Source organism: Echinops telfairi, unplaced genomic scaffold (assembly GCF_000313985.2).
Source record: "Echinops telfairi isolate 266 unplaced genomic scaffold, ASM31398v2 ScPeMD7_7458;HRSCAF=8496, whole genome shotgun sequence".
NCBI lineage: Eukaryota > Metazoa > Chordata > Mammalia > Afrosoricida > Tenrecidae > Echinops > Echinops telfairi.
In genome coordinates this window covers 39,833,317-39,855,937 of record NW_022111358.1, presented here as the reverse complement: position 1 = coordinate 39,855,937, position 22,621 = coordinate 39,833,317, and the positions used below count along the sequence as shown (strand labels likewise).

The 22,621-nt window shown below is 36.7% G+C and overlaps 1 protein-coding gene across 1 annotated transcript in view; it reads left to right on the top strand.

The window, feature by feature from the left end:
• ABCA5 (ATP binding cassette subfamily A member 5) overlaps nucleotides 1-19,230 on the top strand; it is an 81,347-nt gene extending 62,117 nt beyond the window's left edge. Inside the window, exons 26-38 of the mRNA XM_045299488.1 lie at nucleotides 260-334; nucleotides 687-778; nucleotides 3,983-4,109; nucleotides 4,400-4,514; nucleotides 4,615-4,706; nucleotides 5,687-5,862; nucleotides 6,252-6,327; nucleotides 6,450-6,544; nucleotides 9,061-9,180; nucleotides 10,208-10,357; nucleotides 12,099-12,178; nucleotides 13,628-13,683; nucleotides 18,910-19,230. Coding sequence (XP_045155423.1) covers nucleotides 260-334; nucleotides 687-778; nucleotides 3,983-4,109; nucleotides 4,400-4,514; nucleotides 4,615-4,706; nucleotides 5,687-5,862; nucleotides 6,252-6,327; nucleotides 6,450-6,544; nucleotides 9,061-9,180; nucleotides 10,208-10,357; nucleotides 12,099-12,178; nucleotides 13,628-13,683; nucleotides 18,910-19,017 — 1,362 coding nt within the window. The 3' untranslated portion in view covers nucleotides 19,018-19,230. The remainder of the gene's footprint in view (nucleotides 1-259; nucleotides 335-686; nucleotides 779-3,982; nucleotides 4,110-4,399; nucleotides 4,515-4,614; nucleotides 4,707-5,686; nucleotides 5,863-6,251; nucleotides 6,328-6,449; nucleotides 6,545-9,060; nucleotides 9,181-10,207; nucleotides 10,358-12,098; nucleotides 12,179-13,627; nucleotides 13,684-18,909) is intronic.
• Nucleotides 19,231-22,621: the final 3,391 nt, after the last annotated feature.

Genomic DNA, 22,621 nt, shown 5'->3' with positions numbered 1-22,621 from the left:
GTAATTTAGGGTTGGTGATTAATCTCACTTATTAACTTTTCTGCTCTTTACTTTCTGTTTCAAATCTTCAAATCTGTTGAATTAAAATCTACTGTAAGAGAAATATTTTTGAGCAGGGGAGATTTTATTCTAAGAACAAAACATAGCTATTTATCTTGATTACTACTTTTTGTAGTGAATGTGTGTTTGCTGATTGAAATATATATTTCCCATTTTTAATACATTATACCATATAATTTTTCAAAAACGTTTGCCTTAGATTTCTTGGAAGAATAGTCAAAACAATGAGAATGCTTATAATCCATGGGATAGGCTTTTGGTGGCTGTTATATCGGTAAGAAAATCTTCATTTATTGAAAATGTTCCCTTTAAGATACTTGGCTTTCTCCCAAGCTGTTAAATCCTTTTAGTTACCATTCTGTCTTACTTAGAAGCAAAACCAAAGCTTTTTACTTTTGATTACATTTTACAAAGCTGATCCCAAACTGCTTTATAGAGACAGGAAAAACTGTGAAGGATTATTTTAATAAAAATAAAATATCTTAGTTCATATCTAAAAACGGTGACTAATTGTTTTGGGATTGCCAAGGAACCAGTGTAGATAGTCTTGGTTCTATTGGCATGGCGGGTGGGCGTGGGGGAGAACAACCCAATTTGTTATGAACTATTATGTGTTCTTGTTTTAGCCTTATTTGCAATGTATACTCTGGATTTTCCTCTTACAATACTATGAGAAAAAATATGGCGGCAGATCAATAAGAAAGGATCCCTTTTTCAGGTCAGTTATTCCTTTTTTTCCCCCTTCAAAGTTTCCATGTTTTCTAATATATTCACCAAGTTTGTGTAACCATCACCATAATCTAATTTAGAACATTTCTTTCAGCCAAAAATAACTGTATCTATCAGCACATAGTTCTCCATCTTCCCCTTCCTTGTCTCTAATCCTAGGAATCACACACTTTTTTCCACTCTAGGTTTGCCTGGTCTGGTCATTTCACATGACTGGTTGGTGTAGTACAGTATACCTGTTTCACCTGATCTGTTGTTTATAACCACTAGCTATCTGTTATTGGCGTGTTATGTGCTGCTGAACAGACTAAAACTAGGAATAGACCTGGTAATCTACTTCTGAAAATCAACCAGTGAAAACCATATGGATTACAACAGTCTGATCTACAACTCATATGGGGATGAAGAAGGGCAGGCAGTCTTTAATTTTGTTGTGTGTGAGATTGTTCAATTGGAGGCTGACACAACAGCAGCTAAAAATAACAAACAGAAAATGGAAAAGTATAGAAGTGTGTATCAAGTCCTCAGTGATGCAGATGGTTAGTGCGCTTTGCTGTTTCCCAAATGCTAGAATTGAGTCCATGCAGAGTTTTCTGAGGTAAGAGGCCTGGTGATTGACTTTAAAAAGAATCAGACAGTGAAAACCATGTAGTACATAGTTCTACTTTGGCACCCGTGCCAAGAGCCATGAGTTTGAAGCTAATCGGTGGCAGTCGGTATTGAAATGCATAAAGTTTATGGGATTTTTTCCTAAATGTTATTTATTACAACAAATAATTTTTTAAATTTTATTTTATTTGGGGCTCTTACAGCTCTTACCACAATCCATACATATATCCATTGTGTCAAGCACATCTGTACATATGTTGCCATCATCATTTTCAAAACATTTTCTTTCTACTTGAGCCCTTGATATCAGCTCCTCATTTTTTCCCTCCCTCCCCACCCTCTCTGAGAGCCCCATGAATGCTTGGTAATTTATATATATATATATATATATATATATATATATATATATATATATATATATATTCTTTTTCATGTCTAACACCAACCACTGTCTCCCATCGCCCACTTTTCGGTTTTCTGTCCCCCTTGGAGGGGGCCATACGTCAATCATTGTGATCGGTTCCCCCTTACTCTCCCCCCACCCTTCCCTTACCCTTCTAGTTTCACTACTCCCCTTATTGGTCCTTAGGGGTTTATCTGTCCTGGATTCTTTGTGTTGTGAGCTCTTATCTGTACCAGTGTACATGTTCTGGTGTGGCCAGATTTGTAAGGTAGAATTGGGGTCATGATAATTGGCGGGGCAGTGGGGGAGGAGGAATCATTAAAGAACTAGAAGAAAGTTGTGTGTTTCATCAGTGCTATACTGCACCCTGATTGGCTCGTCTCTTCCTTGTGGTCCTTCTAACAGGGGATGTCCAATTGACTGCTGATGGGCTTTGGGTCTCCACTCTGCCCTCCCCCTCATTCACATCAATGTGATTATGTTTTGTTTTGAGTCTTTGATGCCTGCTACCTGATCCCATCGACGCCTCATGATCACAGGCTAGTGTGCTTCTTTCCATGTGGGCTGTGTCGCCTTTCAGAAGCTTTTGTCAAGTTTATGTTTTAACCACTGGGTTCTCCCTGCTTCTAGTGAGGACTTTAGCCTCTAGTCTCCTTCCTCCTCACCCTCTGCTACTGTTATCTGAGGGCAGACTTCATCATCCACATCATCTGTATAATGCCCCAGTTTCTCATTGTCCACAAACAGTGGCTTTTACCTTTAACCCACTTCAATTTATATGTTCCAGAGCCTGGCATCCCGACTGTTCACGTTACTTGTGGAAGTTTACATTTTAGCATTCAGTTCAAGGGCTAATTAAAAATCTTTCCAACTCTCATTGCATTAGCCCTGTCAGACTTTTCTTCTGAATCTAATTATGGTTTCACATCCTTGAGTTTCCCCTGTCCTTTCAGTTCTATTGGCTAATCATTATTCTTACTTTACTCTCTATCCAGGCTCATCCATCTGATTCACATTTTTATGCTCTTTCAGCATTCATTATGGGAGAATTTAACCAAATAACAACAACAGAATCAATTGATAATACTATATATGTATGAACGTAACTTTTTATTTTTTTATTTTTATTTTTTTTAACTTAGTTTTAACACTGTTGGGTAACCCTACTGCATTTTATTTGCCAGCACCTTCCTAGCTCTTTCTCTTCAATAGTTATCCCTAATCTTCTTTGTAGTTTTTAAATTCCAAACTCAGCTAACTTATTCATTCCCTACTTCTCAATAGATGATCTTGCCACCTATCTCAGGAAACAAGGTCATCTAATTGCAAATTAAAATTTTCCCATATCTTTGTCTTTTCCCACTCCTACAAGGAGAGTTGCAGTTTCCCTCATTTATCCAAGTCTTTATTCTTCCCCTCTATTTTAGGGTGTTGCTCTTTCTGTAGCCACCTTTTGTATGGAAGGAGAGTGTTTGTTTTAAGGAGGCTGTGCCATCTGTCTCCCATTTGAAAACAAATGAATAAATATCAGAATCCATTCTTTGAGCACAAATTCCTCTCTAGTTCTTATCTCATTTCTGTTCTCCCTTTCATATCCTTCAGCTTTCTCCATTTCCAATTCCCTGCAATCAGACTTTTCCCTTATCAGTTTATTGATACTATTTTCAGTAACATAACTAATGGCTTCTTTTTGCCCTGTCAACATTTATTGAACTAAACTGCAGCCTTTAAGGAGGTTGACTTCCTCCTTAAACTGTTCTCTTGTTTTCTATAATGTCACTTCCTATTTGCCTTTAAAATCTTTGCATTTCTTCTTCTGCCCACTCTTATAAAAGTTATTCCTATAGCTCTGACTTCAGCCCTCTACTCTTCCTAGGCAATTTCATTTATACCCAGGCTAAAATTCTTTGTTGGGTCTTGTTTTTTTCACATCCATCTTTCTTTTTCTGTGTAGCTTAATGTGTGATGCATATTATTCATAAATAATAGTGTTGAATAAATGAGTGGATTTAAGTATATTCATCTATTTAATAAGTGTTCATCAATAAAACTATAAGTAAATTAGAAGTACTACTCAATTCCACCTTTTAGAAGTCAACACAGATTTTATGTTGATGTTAATTTTCAGTTGAACATCACAGTATTTAATAATTTAAACATTGACTCTTTTTACATATTTAGGACCCTTTCCAAAAAGCCCAAAAGTAAGAAGTTTCCAGAACCACCCACCAATGACGATGAAGATGAAGACGTCAAAGCTGAAAGACTAAAGGTCAGAGAGCTGATGAGTTGTCAGTGTTGTGAGGAGGTAAGTTAGACTTTTTGGCTCAGTCACAGTAAATGCAGAATGACTAGTTCCCAATGCGTAGGCATTAATCTGCCCCCGTTTTCTTTCTCTGCTTAGGAATTAATCTCAAAAACAAATATTTTATCTACTTAGTTTTGAATAGCCACTATTTCAATCACAGATACTTACCTGTCTACTTACAACAAATGTAATTTTTAATGTGGAGACTTGAGATGTGTGTGGCTGGCATACCAATTTCTGTTAAGGATAAGACTTATTATACTCTTCTCATATCCTGTTTCCCTTCCTAGAAACCAGCTGTTATGGTCAGCAATTTGCATAAGGAATATGATGACAAGAAAGATTTCCTTACAAGAAAAGTAAAGAAAGTGGCAACAAAATACGTCTCTTTCTGTGTGAAAAAAGGCTGGTATTTATTTGGTTTTCCTTAAATAACCTTCCCGGAGAGTAATTTTCCTTTTTAGCTTGATTCGTGTGTGATTATTTTTTCTTCTAATTCTTTTAGGCGAGATCCTGGGACTATTGGGCCCAAATGGTGCAGGCAAAAGCACAATTATTAATATTCTAGTTGGTGATATTGAACCAAGTTCAGGCCAGGTATGATATATAAGTATGTGAGATCTACTAAGTATAATTTACTTTTTTATTAAAATAAATTTCCAATAGTTAGGATGTTGATGCTCCAATTTTATATTTCTTTTGAGTGTTAAAATTTTAAATTTTAGTATAACTTGTTCAAATTATCTTTTTGGTTATATGTGAAAGTAATGGCTACAGTGAACTTCTCACACATAGAGACAACATACTACCCATCCAGTGTTTCTGCTTTTATAATTATTACATTGTGGAAAATCTAGAAGTTCTCGTGGTACAGTAGTTACGTGCTCAACTGCTAATTGCAAGGCTAACTGTTTATACACATCATCTGCTCAGTGAGAAAAATATGACAGCCTCCTTTCATAAAGATGTTCAGTCTTAGAACCTGTTGGGACAGACAGTTCTACTCCTCTGGTAGGGTTGTTGTGAATTGGAAACAACTGGACCACAGTGGATTTGTTTTGGTCTTTGGATAAGTGATGTGTCAACCAACTTAACATGAGAAAATGGTATTAACTTCAGAGTTATGAGAGGTACTCTTTGATTCTGCCATTGATTAGTTTTACCGTAAGCACACCAGTTAACCAACTTACAGAAACTGCTCTGATCTCGTCTTCTCCTTTTGCCATCCATACAGGCTCATGGCTTTCCTGCATAATGCCAGACATACTCTCTTGGCTATACCTTAATCCCTAGAGAGCTACTTACCTCCTGGCTTTAGTATCACCTTCCAAGTGAGGCCTTGACCATTCAATTTTAAATAATAGTTTTCCATTGTCACTCATCCTTGGATTCTTAATGACCTTTTGGCCATGTCATTTGATTCTGATTTACCCATGTAATTGCTTCATTCATAAAGAGTAAAAATCTGACGTCATGATAACTTGGCTCTAGAAAGGGGTAGAGTTAATCCATTTATCACTTCTGGCATAGAAGTAAATCAAGCAAAAACAATTAAGAGTAGATTTATATTTCTGTAGGTCTTTCTTGGAAGCTATTCTTCAGACACAACTGAAGATGATGACTCCGCTAGTTGTATAGGCTACTGTCCACAGCTGAACCCATTATGGCCAGATAGTACATTACAGGAACATTTTGAAATTTATGGAGCTGTGAAAGGAATGAGTGCAAATGACATGAAAGAGGTCATAAGCAGGTAAAACAATTGTCTTTGAATTCTTTTGCTACTAAGTGAAACTTAATATTTTCCAGTTTATAAAAGACCACACATTTTCATGGATCATAGTTTCAATATATTTGTAATATATTCTTTATAAAATTATGGTAGTTGTAAAAATTAAAAGGCAGGTTTTTTTTCTATTTCTAGTTTTAGAGTCAATGTGCTTGGAGATGTCACAAAACATAGTTTGAAATGAAATTTTTATCTTTAAGATATTAATTTGTTTAAAATTATATAATTTGGAGTTGCCTAAGTTTTAACTGAGTAGTCATTCTGGAAAAAACAAGGCCAATGATCACAAGCAATTTATGTGGATATCTATTGTATATATCATAGTACACTCATTTTGATTTTCCACTTTGCAGAATTTCGAATGTACTTGATTTAAAAGAACATCTTCAGAAGACTATAAAAAAGCTCCCAGCAGGAATTAAGCGAAAGGTGTGCTCATTAAATAACATATTCTGTTTTTAAAATCATTTCTTCCTTAGTAGTATCTTGAGAGAATTACTTTCTGTGAAGCTTTAATTGTGCCTCATGTCCCCCATTTTCTTTCCATCTAGCTGTGTTTTGCTCTAAGTATGCTGGGAAATCCTCATATTACTCTTCTAGATGAACCATCTACAGGTATGGATCCTAAAGCCAAACAGCACATGTGGTGAGTATGGCAATGAAGATTATGTATACATAAAATAGGATAGGTTTATATGGCCAAAAGGAATATAACAGCAAATTAGTCCACACAGCAGTACAGAGAGCTCAGTCCAATTCCCTTTCATGGGACAATTAATATAATGAAGTTCCTTCCCATTCACACCAGCCGCTGGCCCAAAGCCGAGGAGGCAGGTAGTAAGGAGATGAGATGTTGACGCATAGCAGAGGCCAGTAGCACAGAAAAGCAGGTCACAGTGGAGCCTGATTGACAGGCTAAACTCCACCCACATCTTCTTACAGGTTCCATGTTGGCACAACAAACCTGTCTACCACAGCCTTCAATTCTTATAATTTATTAGCATATTTTCAGCACATGCTGTTAGTTGCCATCAAGTTGGTTCTAACTCACCGTGACCTTATGTACGGTAGAATGAAGTGGAAGATTGCCTGGGCATGCACCATCCTCACAATTGTTTCTGCCTTTGAGCCCATTGCTACACCCACTATGTTGATCCATTTTGCGTGGGTGTTCTCTCTCACTGGCCTACTTCACCGAGTATGATAATGTTTGTATTCGGCTGAGGGTTCTAGAGAGACAAAAACAGTGTCACTCATGTATATATGTGAAGGGACTTTTTACGAAGAAAGAATTTTATATAAAAAAAAAAGTGTCCCATCCCAGTCATGGCTCTGATACTGGCTGGAGCCTTCTACAGACTCATGCAGCTGCTGGTGGACGAAGCAGAAAGGCAAAGCAGGAAACTGAGAGATCAAAGACTGATGGGTACACAGTCATGTGGATGTAAAGTATGCAGGGATAGGGCAAGGCACTTCAGCTCCAATGGTTGGCAGGCTGAATCGGCTGCCAAATGTAGAGCCAGATGCACCAACCAGGAAATAAAGAGATGCAAGAGAGAGAGAGAAGTTCCCAGTGACTTTGTTATAAAGACCCCACACCCCCAAGGAGGCATCACCAAGCTGTGCCCTGACTGATAGGTTGGACTCCACCCTTACATAACTTCAAGTTGAAAATGTAGGTATTGCATTCTTCAGGGACTAGTTCCTCCTGATAATATATCCAAAGTTTCTCAGACGAAGTTTCCGTATCCTTGTTTCTAAGAAGTGTTCTGGCTTATTTTCTGTTCCTGTTGTTGTGACTGTTTGGTGCCATCAAGTTGGTTCCAGCTCAGAGACACTGTGTACAACAGAATGCAGCACGGCCTGGTCCTGTGGCGTCTTCACAGGTGTTTCTGTGTTTGCCTTCATTGTCATGGCCACTATGTCAGTGCAGCTTGCCACAGTCCTTCCTCTCTTTCTGTGCCCCTCCACCTTCCCAAGCATGTTGTCCTTTCCCCGGAGCTGGTCTCCTGTCCAGAGTTGTGAGACAGTGTCTCTCCATGCTGGCCTCTACGAAGCGTTCTGGCTATACTTCTTCCAAGACAGATTTGTCTGTTCCTTTTGCAGTCTGTTCTACTCTAAATATTCTTTGCCAACACCACAATGCAAATGCAATGATTTTTCTTCAGCCTTCCTTATTCATTGTCCAGCTTTCACATTTGTATAAGGTGACTAAAAATACCATGACTTGGGTCAGGCTCACCCTAGTCCTCTAAGTCGCATCGTTGATTTTTAACACCTTAAAGATATCTTGTGCAGCAGATTCCCACAGTGCAATGTATCATTTGATCTCCTGACTGCTACTTCCATGAGCACTGCTTGTGGATCCAAGAAAGATGAAATCCTGGACAACTTTTAATTTCTGTTAACCACGATGTAGGCAACTGGTTGGGTTGTAAGGATTTTAGTTTTCTTCACCTTGAATTGTAATGCATACTGAAGGCTATGCTCCTTGATCGTCATTGAATATTAATATTTTCCCCAATATAATTCAAAGGCCTCAATTCTTTTCCTTATTCATTGTCCAGCTTCCACATGTATATGAAATGAATGAAAATACCGTGGTTTGGGTCAGCTGCACCTTACTTCTCAAAAGGCATTTTGGCTTTCTGACACTTTAAAGAGGTCTTGTGCCGCAGATTTGCCCAGTGCAATTATGTTATTTGACTTTTTGACTGCTACTTCCCAGGGCCATTGATTGTGGATCCATGTAAAACGAAATCTTTGGTAACTTCAAATGTTTCTCGGTTTTTTGTGGTATCGCCCCTTGTTTCGGTTGCGAGGGTTTTTGTGTGCTGGATGTTGATGTGCAGTCCATCCTGCAGGCGTTGTTCTTGGTCTTCATCTACCCGTGCTTCAGAGCCTTGTTTGCTGCGTGTGAAGAGGACTGGAAGCAGCTCCTTTTAACCCAGAGAGAGGCATTTAAAACCGTGGATTTCATTCCATTCTATAAGGTTTCAAAAGTAAGGGGAAATAGATTTGAATATAAAAATCACAGTTGGTTTCGATAAAATAGTCACAGCAATTAATATTTGATACATTTTAATTAATACACTTAACTAAGAAGTTGAATTTTTTAACACCCAGACATTTTGTCTTATTTAAGTTTTGCTTATTTTATAGGCGAGCAATTCGAACTGCATTTAAAAACAAAAAGCGAGCTGCTATTCTGACCACTCATTATATGGAAGAGGCAGAGGCTGTCTGTGACCGAGTGGCTATTATGGTGGCTGGGCAGTTAAGGTAGAAGTCTAAATACTATGCCCTATAGAGCAAAATGATTGGTTGTCATTTGAATGCTGTCATGTCAGAAACGTAGTAGTAATGCACAGTGACTTATGTGTTTTTAAAAAGTTTCCTTTGTGAATTTTAGAATCAGTCTCTAGCTTTTCTGTAGAATTATTTGGAAATAAGTAGTTTACAGAGCATGGCAAGCTACTTTATATTTGAAATCATCTTAGTCAATAATTTGGAATGTTATTTTCAGGCATAGTATTTGTTATTTTAAAATATTAATGTTATTTTTTGTATTAATATTATTTTAGTAATCTAATGGTATTAGATCATAATTTAAAGTATAATATATATATATGAATTCATATCATATAAAAATGGTTAAATAAATTATGGAAGAAAGGCAGGTTTTCCTTCCAAAAGGATCTCATGTAGCATTTATAGATAGAGTTACTTCCAGAGTGGCACTCAATCACATGGACTGGATTTAATGAGTTACTACAAAAAAAAATTGATACCTTTTAATGTGGATAGCATGTGCCCCCCAATATGTTGTTATCAGAAGAACTTTTCTGCTCTGTGGTGTTTTCTCTGGAAACCCTGAAGCTGCGTCTAATTATGAGGGGGAACCTCATACCTACTCAAATTGAGAGACAGTTCCCCAAACATTCCTCAACACTGACAAAGGTATGAAAAACAAGGCAAGAGTGAGACTCACAGAGGAAGACTAAATGAAATGTGGCTTAACAAGTAGATTCTAGAGCAGTGAAGGACATTGGTAGAAGTTAATTCTGAGTTTACTTAGTAAGAGTGTGCCAGTGTTGGTTTCTTAGTTTTGATAAATCGTCCACATCGTGTAGGATGATGGTGTCAGGAAACAAATTGAGTGAGAGGTATTTGGCAAATCATATCTTCGCTATCTTTCTGTAAATTTAAAGCCATCTTGGAATGAAAAATTAATTTAAAAAACCATAGCATGAGTAATCAGTCTTTGAAACTATCATTTTATATGTAAGGGTTTTTTTAATTACTACAGATGTATTGGGACAGTACAACATCTAAAGAGCAAGTTTGGAAAAGGCTACTTTTTGGAAATTAAATTGAAGGATTGGATAGAAAACCTAGAAATAGACCGACTTCAAAGAGAAATTCTATATATTTTTCCAAATGCAAGTCGCCAGGAAAGGTAAATATTTAAAATATTTAGATGTGTATTTTGTAGAGCAATAATAATACTTGATTATTATATTAAGGATTGGGAGGAACCACTCTCCACTCATAGGCAGGTACACATGTATTATCTTTTTCTACACACGCACACACTCACATAGCCTTCAAAAAGTTTGTGGAAAAATGTCCATCTTTTAATTCTATTTTCCCAGAACATTTTGAATTCTCCTTGGATACTTATATGGGCATGCATGTACACACACACACACACACACACACACATACACAAGGGTAAGTCAAAATATATTGCTACAAAATCATAGAAACACCTTTATTAAATAAAACAGGAAGCTATTGTTTCTTGACATATACTTCATCTGGGTCTCTATACTGTATACTATAAGGCAGTGTTCCCATCTCAACGTTTCCCACAAAATTTTGGGCTCATAAATTTGCATCATGTCATAATAGCAGTTTTGGCAGCCTTAAGGGACTCAGATCACATTCCTTTTAATCAGTAGTTCTCAACCTTCTTCCTGCCTCGACCCTTTAATATAGTTCCTCATGTTGTGGTGACCCCCCAACCACCATAAAATTATTTTTGTTGCTACGTCATAACTGTAATTTTGCTACTCTTATAAATTGGACAACCCCCGTGAAAGGGTCATTTGACCCTCAAAAGGGCTTTCAATGGTCTTGAGAACAAAAGAAGTCTTGAAGGGAAAGATCAGGTCTATAGGGTGAATGGAATAAGGTTCCAAAAGAAATTCTGTTAGGACAGCCCTTGCTACCTTTGAAGAATGCTCAGATAATATCATCCTGATTGCAAAATAAAACCTTGACATGATTTCACTGGACTTTTTCTCACAATGCAGTTATCAATGGTCTTTAAACTTATTTATAATAATCCCCTATGATTGTTCTTCAAGAAAATTGATCAAAATTACGCTTTAGGAATCCCCCCAAATAATCACGACAGCCTTGTGAGCTGACCTCTCTATTTTGAATTTAACTGGTACAGCAGGTCCTCTTGGAAGGCACTGTTTGGATTGGACCTTGCTCTCAAGATTGTATTGATAAATCTTAAGACCAATCACTAATTACAATTGGTGCCATAAAATTGTCCTCATTAGCTTTGATTTTGCTTTAAAAAAGCAATGGAGATATCAGCTCTATGAGCTAATGATCTTCCCATACCACTTTCTTTTAGTATCCATCTTTTTAAGGTACTCAACAAGACTGCAGACACACATTCACACTCATTTTGCTTGGAATAAACCCATGCATGTATGAACTGAAATCCTAGTAGCAACCTTTTATGCCTTCCCCTCAGGGGTGTGTGTGTGTGAGAGAGAGAGACAGAGAGAGACTCAAAAAGTTAATGGAAAAATCCCTTTTGTCTTTTAATTTCAATTTTTCTATAACCTTTTGAAACCCCTTCATATGTTGTATATAGGCATACATGCACATATAAAACTACTTTACCTCATAGGTGCTCTCTCTCATTTCATCATCTTATGTTAGATGTTTTAATATTGATAGTATTAAAATGTTGTAAAGTCCTTACTTGGTAATAATGATAGTTACTATATGTAAATATACTATAATACTAAAGTTTATCCAAAAATATTTTATAAGGTCACTGTTAATCCACACAAATATTTAAATATATTATTGACATTAATTTTCACCTTCAACGTTAATCATTTTAAATTTAGCTTTTTAATTATCACCATTGTGTCTTACATGGTTTTCAGCTTTTCCTCCATTTTGGCTTTCAAAATCCCCAAGGAAGATGTTCAGTCCCTTTCACAGTCTTTTTCTAAGCTGGAAGAAGGTGAGTAGTGTTGAGAAAAATGTAAGCTAGATCTCTAATTATGAAGGATCAAATTGTTAAAAATTCAGTATTTGGGACTCAGTTTTTTTAAAAAAGCATGATAAATGGTAAGAACCTTTTACTCATTTAAGATACACACAAATCTCGGTGCTGTAAGAATTTTGTAGATCAATTGTGGGATTCAAAAATTTCACAACTGGTTCGCTGCCCTACTGACTACCTTAACTATAAAAAATGATATGCACAAGGTGGTTTACTATCAGACCACCGCTGTTGCCCAGATGAGTGTTAAAGAAAGAATACTCACTGCTATGATGTCATTCCTGACTCATAGCAACCCCCAGTGAGTTTCCCAGACTGTAACTGTGTACAGTAGTAGAAAGCCCAGTCTTTCTCCGATGGAGTTGCTGGTGGTTTTGAACTGCTGACTATGTGGCCTATGGTATAACCACTACTACCCCCAAAAATAAGAAATGCAAATTTTGGATTTCCACATTGAGGGGCGGGCTGGGCATCCAGTTTAGAGATAACCCTAATTACAAGTGCCATTTTAACAAGCTGGTTGAATCCTAATGGACATCACCACAGCTTATCACATTGCATCTATGAGAAAATCCTGCATAATCGTTTTTTCCTAATTCATTGAAGCAGTGGGATTGTTGGGTTTCCTGAATTCTTACTTCATTAACTGGGCTATAGAAGTAGCAGTGTTATCAAGATTCCAGTAGCAGCAGGCTAGAAAAGAATTCATACTTCCTGAGAATGGGGAGAGTTCTAAAGAAACATTGAATCATGGCATTATGTGGCAGATAGGGTAGAGATTTGCTAAAGATAGCCCCGAGCTCTGTTGGCATAATGAATTGCACTGAATGGCTAACCACAGGGCCAGCAATTCGGAACCACCAGCTGCTCTGCGGGAGAAAGAGGAGGTTTACCACTCTCATAAAGAGTAACAGCCTTGGAAACCCACGGGGGCAGTTCTTCCCTGTCCTATAGAGTCACGATGAGTTGAAATTGACTCTGTGGCAGTGAGTGAGTGAGTTTGTGAGTTAGTGAATGAAAGATAGACAAATATATGGGAATATGACCAATGACTAATCCAGTTAAAAAGTCACGAACGGAATGTTTTGGGAAGTGGGGAATAGAAGACAGGGAGGAGGGATCAAGAAGAAACAACAGCAAAGACCAGGAATAAAAGGGCGCTGAAGGGGGCACCTGGAAGGGGAAGAAGGCTGGTAACATGAGATGGGTGGTACGTAGGCTTCCAGGGTAGCATGCAAGTGGGAGAGGGAGATGAAAGCAAGGTAGAGGAAAAGGACCTTTTGGCAGTTTCTAATTTAAATGAGTTGATTATAGAGATTTTTTATTACAAAAAAATTACTACCTTATTAGTTATTGCCATTTTATTATTTTAAAATCTTGATATGTATTGTTTTTATACTTTAATAGCTAAACATACGTTTGCCATTGAAGAATACAGTTTTTCTCAAGCAACACTTGAACAGGTACTATAAAGTTAAACTGTGTGTGTCTAAGAATTTTTGTTGTAAAAATATGAGCGTTTCATAAGGCCCTTGGAAAAATGGAATTAGAAGGTAAAAGAATTTTCACAGGAACTTTTTGATGCTCCCTTGCATAACGCACATGTGTCAACAACATTTTTCAGGTGTACAGTTTAGAGCATCAGTTACATTCATCAGGTTATATAATAAGCATCCATAATTGTTAATAAACTTTAGTTTCGAAGCTAATTTGTACTACTGGTTATCTGACTGGAGCCACAGATACAGAATCTGTATTGTTCTTACTGAAACATAGCATGGAATTAACATTAAACTTAAATAAAACTAATTTAAATTAAAAATGACAAAAAATAGATTTTAGTTTCTGTATATTGTTATTTCACATGTGAGGCAATCCAATATTAATCCTTTTGTGACTAACATATTCCACTCAGCATAAGGTTTTCAGGATTCATTCACCTATCAGAATGACATTTCTCTTAAGAATGACATTTCTCTTTGTGGCTAAGAGGTATTGTATTTGTGAACGACATTATGTTTATCCATTCATCTACTGATAGACATTTAGGTTGCTTACACCTTTTGGTTATTGTGAATTGTGCTGCAGTGAACATTGGTGCATGTGTATTTGTGTTACTGATTTCAAGTCTCTTGGATCTATACTTAATTAGAATTGCTGGAATTTTTTGCTCAACTATTGTAGAATTGCCAAACTGTTTTCCACAATGGCTATTTTTGCTTCCTTAACAGCAATGGTTGAGAGTTCTGGCAATGGTTGAGCGTTCTGGTTTCTCTACATCCTCACCTATATTTGTTATTTTCTGTTTTTGTTATTTTTATCTTAGCCAACCTCCCAAACTCACTGCCATCAAATCACTTCCAACAATAGCTACCCTATAGGACAGAGTAGAATTTACCCCTGTGGGTTTTGAGGCTGTAAATCTTTATAAGAGCAGAAAGCTTCATTTTCCTTCCTGGGAGTGACTGGTGGTTTTGAACTGCTGACCTGGTGGTTAGTAGTCCAGGTACCCCACCAGAGCTCTTTAGAAACCTAAGGGGAATGAAATGATAGCTCATTGTGAATTAATTTGCATCCACTATGCTTAATGGTCCCAAACCAGTTTCCCAGTCAAATTTAAAGACCATCTCAAGAACAGAATTGATGCATTGAACACTAATGAGAGAAGACCCGAGGAGCTATGGGAGGACATAAAAACATCATAAAAGAAGAAAGCAAAAGGTCATTAAAGAACAGATCAAAGCGGACGTCAGAGACCATGACCTTGCTCTTAAGTGTTTAGCTAAGGCATATGGAAGAAATGCTGAAGCCAAAGAGCTGAATAGAAAATTTCAAAGGTTAACTTGAGGAAGACTTACTTAGAAAACTAAAAAGCAAAAACACATTCAGCATATCTTAAACTGAAAGAACTAAAGAAAAAATTCAACTCTTGAGTGACATTATTGAAAGATTCTATGACCAAGCTATTAAATGATACAGGAAGCATCCAAAGAAGATACAGTCACTGTACCAAAAAGAACTGGTCCACATTCACTATTTTCAAGAGGTTGCATCTGAGCAAGAACCAATGGTACTAAAGGAAGTCTAGCTGCACTGAAAGCATTAGGCAAAAATCAGGCTCCAGGAATTGATAAAATACCAATTGAAATGTTTTCAACAAGCTGGTGAAGCACTGGAAACATTTACTCAGCTATGCCAAGAAATTTGGAAGACAGCCACTTGGCCAGCTGACTAGAAGAGATACATATTTGTATTCATTCCAAACAAAGGTCACCCAACAAAATTCAAATTATAAAACAAGATCATTGCTATCACATGCAAGTAAAATTGTGCTGAAGCTCACCCAACAACAGTTTTAGCAATACATTGGCAGAGAACTGCCAGCGGTTCATGCTGGATCCATAAGAGGATGTGAAACAAGGTATATCATTGATGACATAAGATAAACCTAGGCTCAAACCAGAGAGAGAATACCAGAAAGATGTTTACTTGTATTTCATTGACTATGCAAAAGAATGTGATAATAACAAACTATGGATATCCTAGAGAAGAACGAGAATTCCAGAACATTTCATTGTGTTCATTTGGAACTTGTACCAAATGGATCAAGAGGGAGTTGTGTGAACAGAACAAGGGAAAACAACATGGTTTCAAATCAGGAAAGGTATACTTCAGGGTTTCATCCTCACCATACTTACTCATTTTGTGTGCTAAGCAAATAATCCGAAGTCGGATTGTATTAAGATGAATGGGACATTGAAAGGTAGGAAGACATATTAACAATCTGCGATATGCAGATGACACAACCTTGCTTGCTCACTCAAACTGAGGAGGACCTGAAGCACTTGCAGATGAAGATCAAGGAGTATAGCCTTTGGTATGGATTACAACTCCATGTAAAGTAAACCAAAATTTTCACAACTAGCCCAGTGGATAACCATAATAAATGGAGAAAAGATCAAAGTTGTCAAGGATTTCATTTTGCTTGGATCCACAATTACAGCTCATGGAGGCAATAGTCAAGAAATCATATGCCCTATTGCATGAAGGTACGTGTAAGGGGGCACCAAAACAATCCCAGAATTGTGTTGGATGGGGCAGAACTTTCTGAGTACACGTTTTTCCCGCTGGGCAAGCATTGAGCCAACTCTCTTTGAGTTCGTGCACCTAGTGGCATCCCCTGGGAAGGATTTCTGTGGTCATAGTGAATTTTTTTGTAAAAGTAGTTTTGCTCGAACTTCATTTTTTATGATAGCCAATATAAAAGAAGAGCGTGTGGCTGTGAAATTTTGTTTCCAGCTCAGGGAAAATGCTGCAGAAACTGTTGTGATGTTGAGCACTGCTTACAAGGACAGTGCTATGGGAAAACTTCAAGTGTACGAGTGGTTTTCTCATTTCAAAAAAGGTGAAGTGTCGATTGATGACAAACCTCATACTGGACGGATGCCAACTTCCTGAATGGATGAAAATGTTGACTGGTAGTGCATTTGGAGTTCGTTCCACCAGGTCAGACTGTTAATCAAGCTTTCTATTTAAAGTAGTGGTTCTTAACCTTCCTAATGCCTTGGCCCTTTAATATAATTCCTCATGGTGTGGTGACCCCCCAACCATAAAATTATTTTTGTTGCTACTTCGTAACAGTCATTTTGCTACTGTTAAAAATTAGACGACTCCTGTGTAAGGGTCCTTCGACCCCCAAAGGGGTCTCGACCCACAGGTTGTGAACCACTGATTTAAAGGTTCTGGAAAGATAGCATAAGCAGTGGGTGACAAAAAAGGTCTGATTTGTGGCAGACGGGGGACTGGTTTTGCCACCACGGCAATGCACCAGCTCAGTGTGCCAATTTTTGGCAAAAAACATCATGCCTCTTGTCCCACGCACCTAATTCACCTGGTTGCTTTATATGACTTCTTTTTGTTTCCGCTGATGAAGAGGGACATGAATGGACAGCAATTTGAGAAGTAGAAGAGGGGAAGAGAAAAATGAGGGGGGTGCTGTCAGCTATTCAAACATTTGAGTTTGAAAAAGTTTTCAAGACTGGAATTGCATATTTGACAAATGTATTAAGTGTAATGGAGAGTACTTTGAAGGTGATACGGTTGTTTTGTAAACATATTTAAATGCATAGCTTTTGGTATGTGGTAGGATTACATTTGTGGGGGTACCCCCTTGTATGCTGCGCAAGGCCTCTTTCGAGTATTGAACAGCAGGACTATTACTTTAGGACTAAGGCAGGGGTCCTCAAACTGGCCCGCCGAGGACATGTATCCGGCCCGCCGGGTGTTTTCGCCCATTTTGTTTTTTTACTTCAAAATAAGATATGCGCAGTGTGCATAGGAATTTGTTCATAGTTTGTTTGTTTTTTTAACTATAGTCCGGCCCTCCAACGGTCTGAGGGACAGGGAGCTGGCCCCCTGTTTAAAAAGTTTGAGGAGCCCTGCACTAAGGTGAACCTCATATGCGTGTGAAAGTAAGACACTGAATAAGGAACACCAAAGAAAATCCATGCATTTGAACCACGGTGCTGGCCAAGCATATGGAAAGTGCCATGGACTGCCAAAGGAACAAGCCCATCTGTCTTGGAAGAAGTAAAACCAGAAGGCTTCTCAGAGGCCAGGATAGTGAAACTTTGTCTTATGTGCATGGACATGTTGTCAGGAGAGACCATGGAGAAAGGACATCACACTTAGTAGAGGATCAGCAAAAAGAGATGGCCTTCAGCAACATAGATTGACACAGCGGCTGCAACAGTGTGCTCAAACAAAAACAGCTGTGAGGATGACACAGGAGCAGGCAGTGTTTCATTGTACATAAGGTCGCTGTGATTCAGAACGGACTCATCTGCACTAACAACATCCACAACATGCTTAATGGTCAGGGGAGACTCAGCTTTTCCTCCTGTAAAGAGTTACAATCTCAGAAACATAGGAACAGTTCTGTCCTGTCCTACAGGGTTGCTATGATTCAGAATCAACTCCATAGCAGGGACTTTGATGTTTTTTTAATGCTTAATGATATTGAGCATCTTTTCATGTGTTTGTTGATCATTTTCATATCCTCTTTCATGAAATGTCTACTTTGCTTTTAATTGGATGGCTTATCTTTTATTTTGCTAACTGTAGGAGTTCTTTATATATCTAAGATATTAACCTTGTAAGCTGTTTCCTCACCTTGTTAATAAAAAGTAAAATAAAATGTTTTGTAAATGAAAGTGTTTTACTCTCCACTTACTGAAGTTTATATTGGAGAGGGAGGGAGATTGTGAACCAGAGACAAATATTATAGTACATTTCTAAATATTTCATATAATTTTAAAACTTCAGGCCCTGTGCTTATCCTGGGCAGGTCAGTTTAAAAGTAAACAAAAAGAAAGAGGAATGTAATGATGACATGTCATATAAGCATAAATAAAATTATATTTTTAGATTGTTTTTATATTATGACAGTGATCGATACATATATTAATCATAAAACAAAGAGTCTAATACTTTTCTGAAGTAAGATGGATCTGTGCTTGTGATTGATGAAGATCACTATTTTGTTTGAATAGTGTTAATATCAGCAATTATTTTTTGATACCTGAGTGATTCATATAATTAAATAAAGAGTTTAATTTCTGATTTAATTAAAAGTTCTCCTGAAATAATTTTAATTTGGTATGCTGTCATCATGTCTTTTTTCTCCTCAGGTTTTTGTGGAACTCACTAAGGAACAAGAGGAAGAAGATACTAGTTGTGGCACTTTCAACAGCACGCTTTGGTGGCAACGAACACAAGAAGACAGAGTGATATTTTGAATTGTGCTACTCCAGTTTCCTTGTTGAAAGTATTTATTATTCACTTGATTTGAACACTGGTTTAAAAGATGTATTATTTAAGTAGTGACTGAAGAACCACGAAAGCATTTGGAATGAAGAAAATGCTTATTTCACCAGCTTTACTAAGCTCATTAATTGAAATGCTGTGGTTGTATGTTTTGCTTTCTGCAAATAAAATTTTCATATAATTAATAGAACCTGCATGTTTTGTATCTGAAGTATATTGAACTGTAATCTGTATGTCAAGTAGGGTATTTACTTTTTCACCCTTTGAATTTATGGTTTGAAAGGATAATGATAAAATTTTATTTTGAAATCACCTTTATTTCTTAAGGTCTTTATTATCTTATCATATGTGTAATGCCACTATATAATACATAGATAATACATAGAATACAGACATAATATCAAAGTTTCTTGCTTCTCCCTTTTACGTTCTAATAGAAACTGTATGAAAACTGGCATCATTAAAAACAAAACATAAATCACTGGACTAGCTCCGTGCTGCTGGAAGGGTTCCAGGAAGTGATGTCCACTAGGGGGCACTCGTCGACCTTAGTAAACTTACAGATAATTTTTCTCCTCTGATAATTTAGGAATTTAAGTTTCATTGTTCCTGCTTTAACTAAAATGCAGAGGTTTTTGATCAACAAAATTGAAGTAAGACTGTATCTAGTATCTTTCTATTTAATGATCTGATTCTTTGACTTTTTGTCATCAGAATGGCAGATACCATAAAGAAGTGGTAGAATTAGGCTATAAGCAACTTTTAGCACTTCCTTTAAAAGGGAACCTTTTATTTTATTCTTTGCAAAGAAAATTAGTTGGGTAATCATGTTTATCCATAACTTGATTATTTGAAATAGCTTTCCTCTCTGGAACATGAAGTACAAAATTATATTACTGCATGAACTTCACTGCGTAGACTCACTTCAGATTTGCTTTGGGATGTGGTAGGACATAAAAAAGATTGTTTTGGATATTCAATTAAAAAATTAGAAAAAAAGTATGCTTATAATAAAAAGAACAGAACTTTACTGTATGACCCAGTTGAGGTAAGGTTATAGTTAATTATAATTAATATAATCTTAGACATACTTCCATGCAGAATCCATGTATGGGCTATAGGCACACTATAGTTTAAATAACACTACTATATATTATATTGCAACCAGATTAATACAACTGAAAATTTGCATAAACAAATCAAGGGGGGATGATTGTATTCAAAGAGATTTAAAGAGTAACAATGGAAGGATTTGGTATTGAGTTACTTTACATTGCAAGGCCTTTTAATGAAGTTATTATTTAATGTAGATAAAAATTAATGACCTTTTAACTAAAGAATGAAAATAATAGGGAAGAAAACTGTGATGAAGGTTGTAGCAACTGGTTGAAAATAGTGTTCTTTTTTTATTCTCAGTATAAGATTGATGTTTACTCTCATTGCTTTGGTAATTGTTCACATTCACATTCTTAAAGACGCCTACTTTGCCAGCTACTCTAGGGATCTTCTAATTAATCTAAATGAGCCCATGTACAAGTTTCTGCTTGGATCTTATACCCCACAGTGGCATCATTTCTCCACGTAAGATTTAGTTGGCGCTTTTTTTGAGTCATCATTGTTTCACGTTTGCCTCGTGACAGCAAACTAATTTCAGATTTGTCACCTGGGACTCTTTTTATATCTTTCCCTGAGGATCACTGTACGATGGATACTATTCAAGACAGAGTTGAAAGAAAATTTTTACTTTGTACATAAATTGATAAATGGCACATTGCATTTCCAAGCAGTTCATTGGCGCCTGGTGCTGTTCACTTAAAGAGGCATCCATTCGATCTTTTTTTCATATCAATACCTGGCAGTCTCTCTTTGGGGGGTGTTTTTGTAGCTATGTGTTACTTTGAACACTAAATTAAGTTTAATAAACACATAGTTTACTGGTTACTACAGACATTGAAAAAAGTGGTTTTAAAAAACCTAAGAAATGTTAGTTCAAAATAGAGCACCTTACCTGCTTTTTCACAGTTTATTTGATAACTTTAATCTTTATTGTGTGACTGATGTGAAAAATTTCCCCAGCAAAGTGAAAGCTGCGATTATGCTGACTAATTAATCATATTTTTACCTATTTTGTTTAGTTGGTTCCTTTACTATTTTTGTATATGAATACATATTCTTGTAAACCTGTTTTTAAAAAAAGACATTGGAATTATTTAAAAAATTTTTACATAGATGATATTTTGGTCACAAATTGAATTATTTGCAGGAATGTTGCATTCTCTTATTCAGAGTAACACGATCTTTTCTATTCATGAGAATTATAATTTAACTCGTAATTAGCAAAGGAAGAGGGTCAGAAGGAGGGAGGAAAAGGAAAAGTAGAAAATCTAAATCTGAAGTTTGTGTTTACAGTGTGAAATCCATGGTTTTTGAGTGTATGCTACTTTATTTCGAAAGGTCTTACGTTGCTGATCTGGAGCTTGTTTTTCTAAACCATAATAATTATAAATATGTGTATTTGGAAATTGTTAGGGAAAAACCCTGCATCACCCAGCTTACGTTTTCTATCCATGATCACATGTGAAAGTGAAGACCCGGCTTTACTGAGTCACCGTGTTTACTGAGACGGAGCCCTGACGCACAGTGGCTTATGAGTTAGGCTGCTAATCACAAGGTTAGCATTTTGATGGTTAGCAGTTTGAAACCACGGGTTGATCCTCAGGAAAAACATAAGACTGTCTGCTCCCTTAAAGATGTACAACCTCAGAAACCCACAAGGGCAAGTCCAGTCTGTGCTGTAGGGTCACTGAGTCAGAATGGACTCGGGGGCACTTGGTGCGAGTGTGGGTCACTGGCAGATAAGCAGCCTCAGCGCCTAGGCATCACACAGGTAGTAATAACGGAAACCATTTTGATGAGTAGATCTCACACTGCGCCCTGGGGACTTGTAGTTATTTTCCATTTTGTTCTTCATAAAAACTGTACCTTTTCACTTATAACTTTTTTTTAAATGGGCAAAGACTGTAATCTCAGCATGTCATTTTAATCATTTTTTTGCAAGGAATTCAACATATATTGATTGGGTTTCCTGTGATTCACACACTTTGGGTTTTTTAGATAACAAGGATTACTTTCCATTTTATGTATGACTAGTGGAAGAAAGACAGATACTCATAGCTAATTAAGATGGAATCTGACATGTTGTTTGTGCTATCACCAGTGTTTTATCGGAGCACAATTAAGTCTACGTAGAGTGAGTCACTGTTTGGATTCTTTTCTTTTAGTCACCATCTCATTCTAATCTGACTCGGAATTTGTCAAAGTAAGACTATTTTCAAGTAGTCTATAGAGAGGTGTTAATATTTGAAGAATAGAAATTAACATCTTTAATGTATCTTTCATACTGCTTACATTTTTTCATCTTATTTCCTGAAATAACATTACATAAGATGGAAGAATTTATTCTCAGGTGAATAATTTTTATATCAACTATTGTAATCGTATGGCAAAAATTACTTATTTTAATCCATAATGTCTTATATGTAAGTAATTATCAGTGCTACCTTTTAAGAATAAATA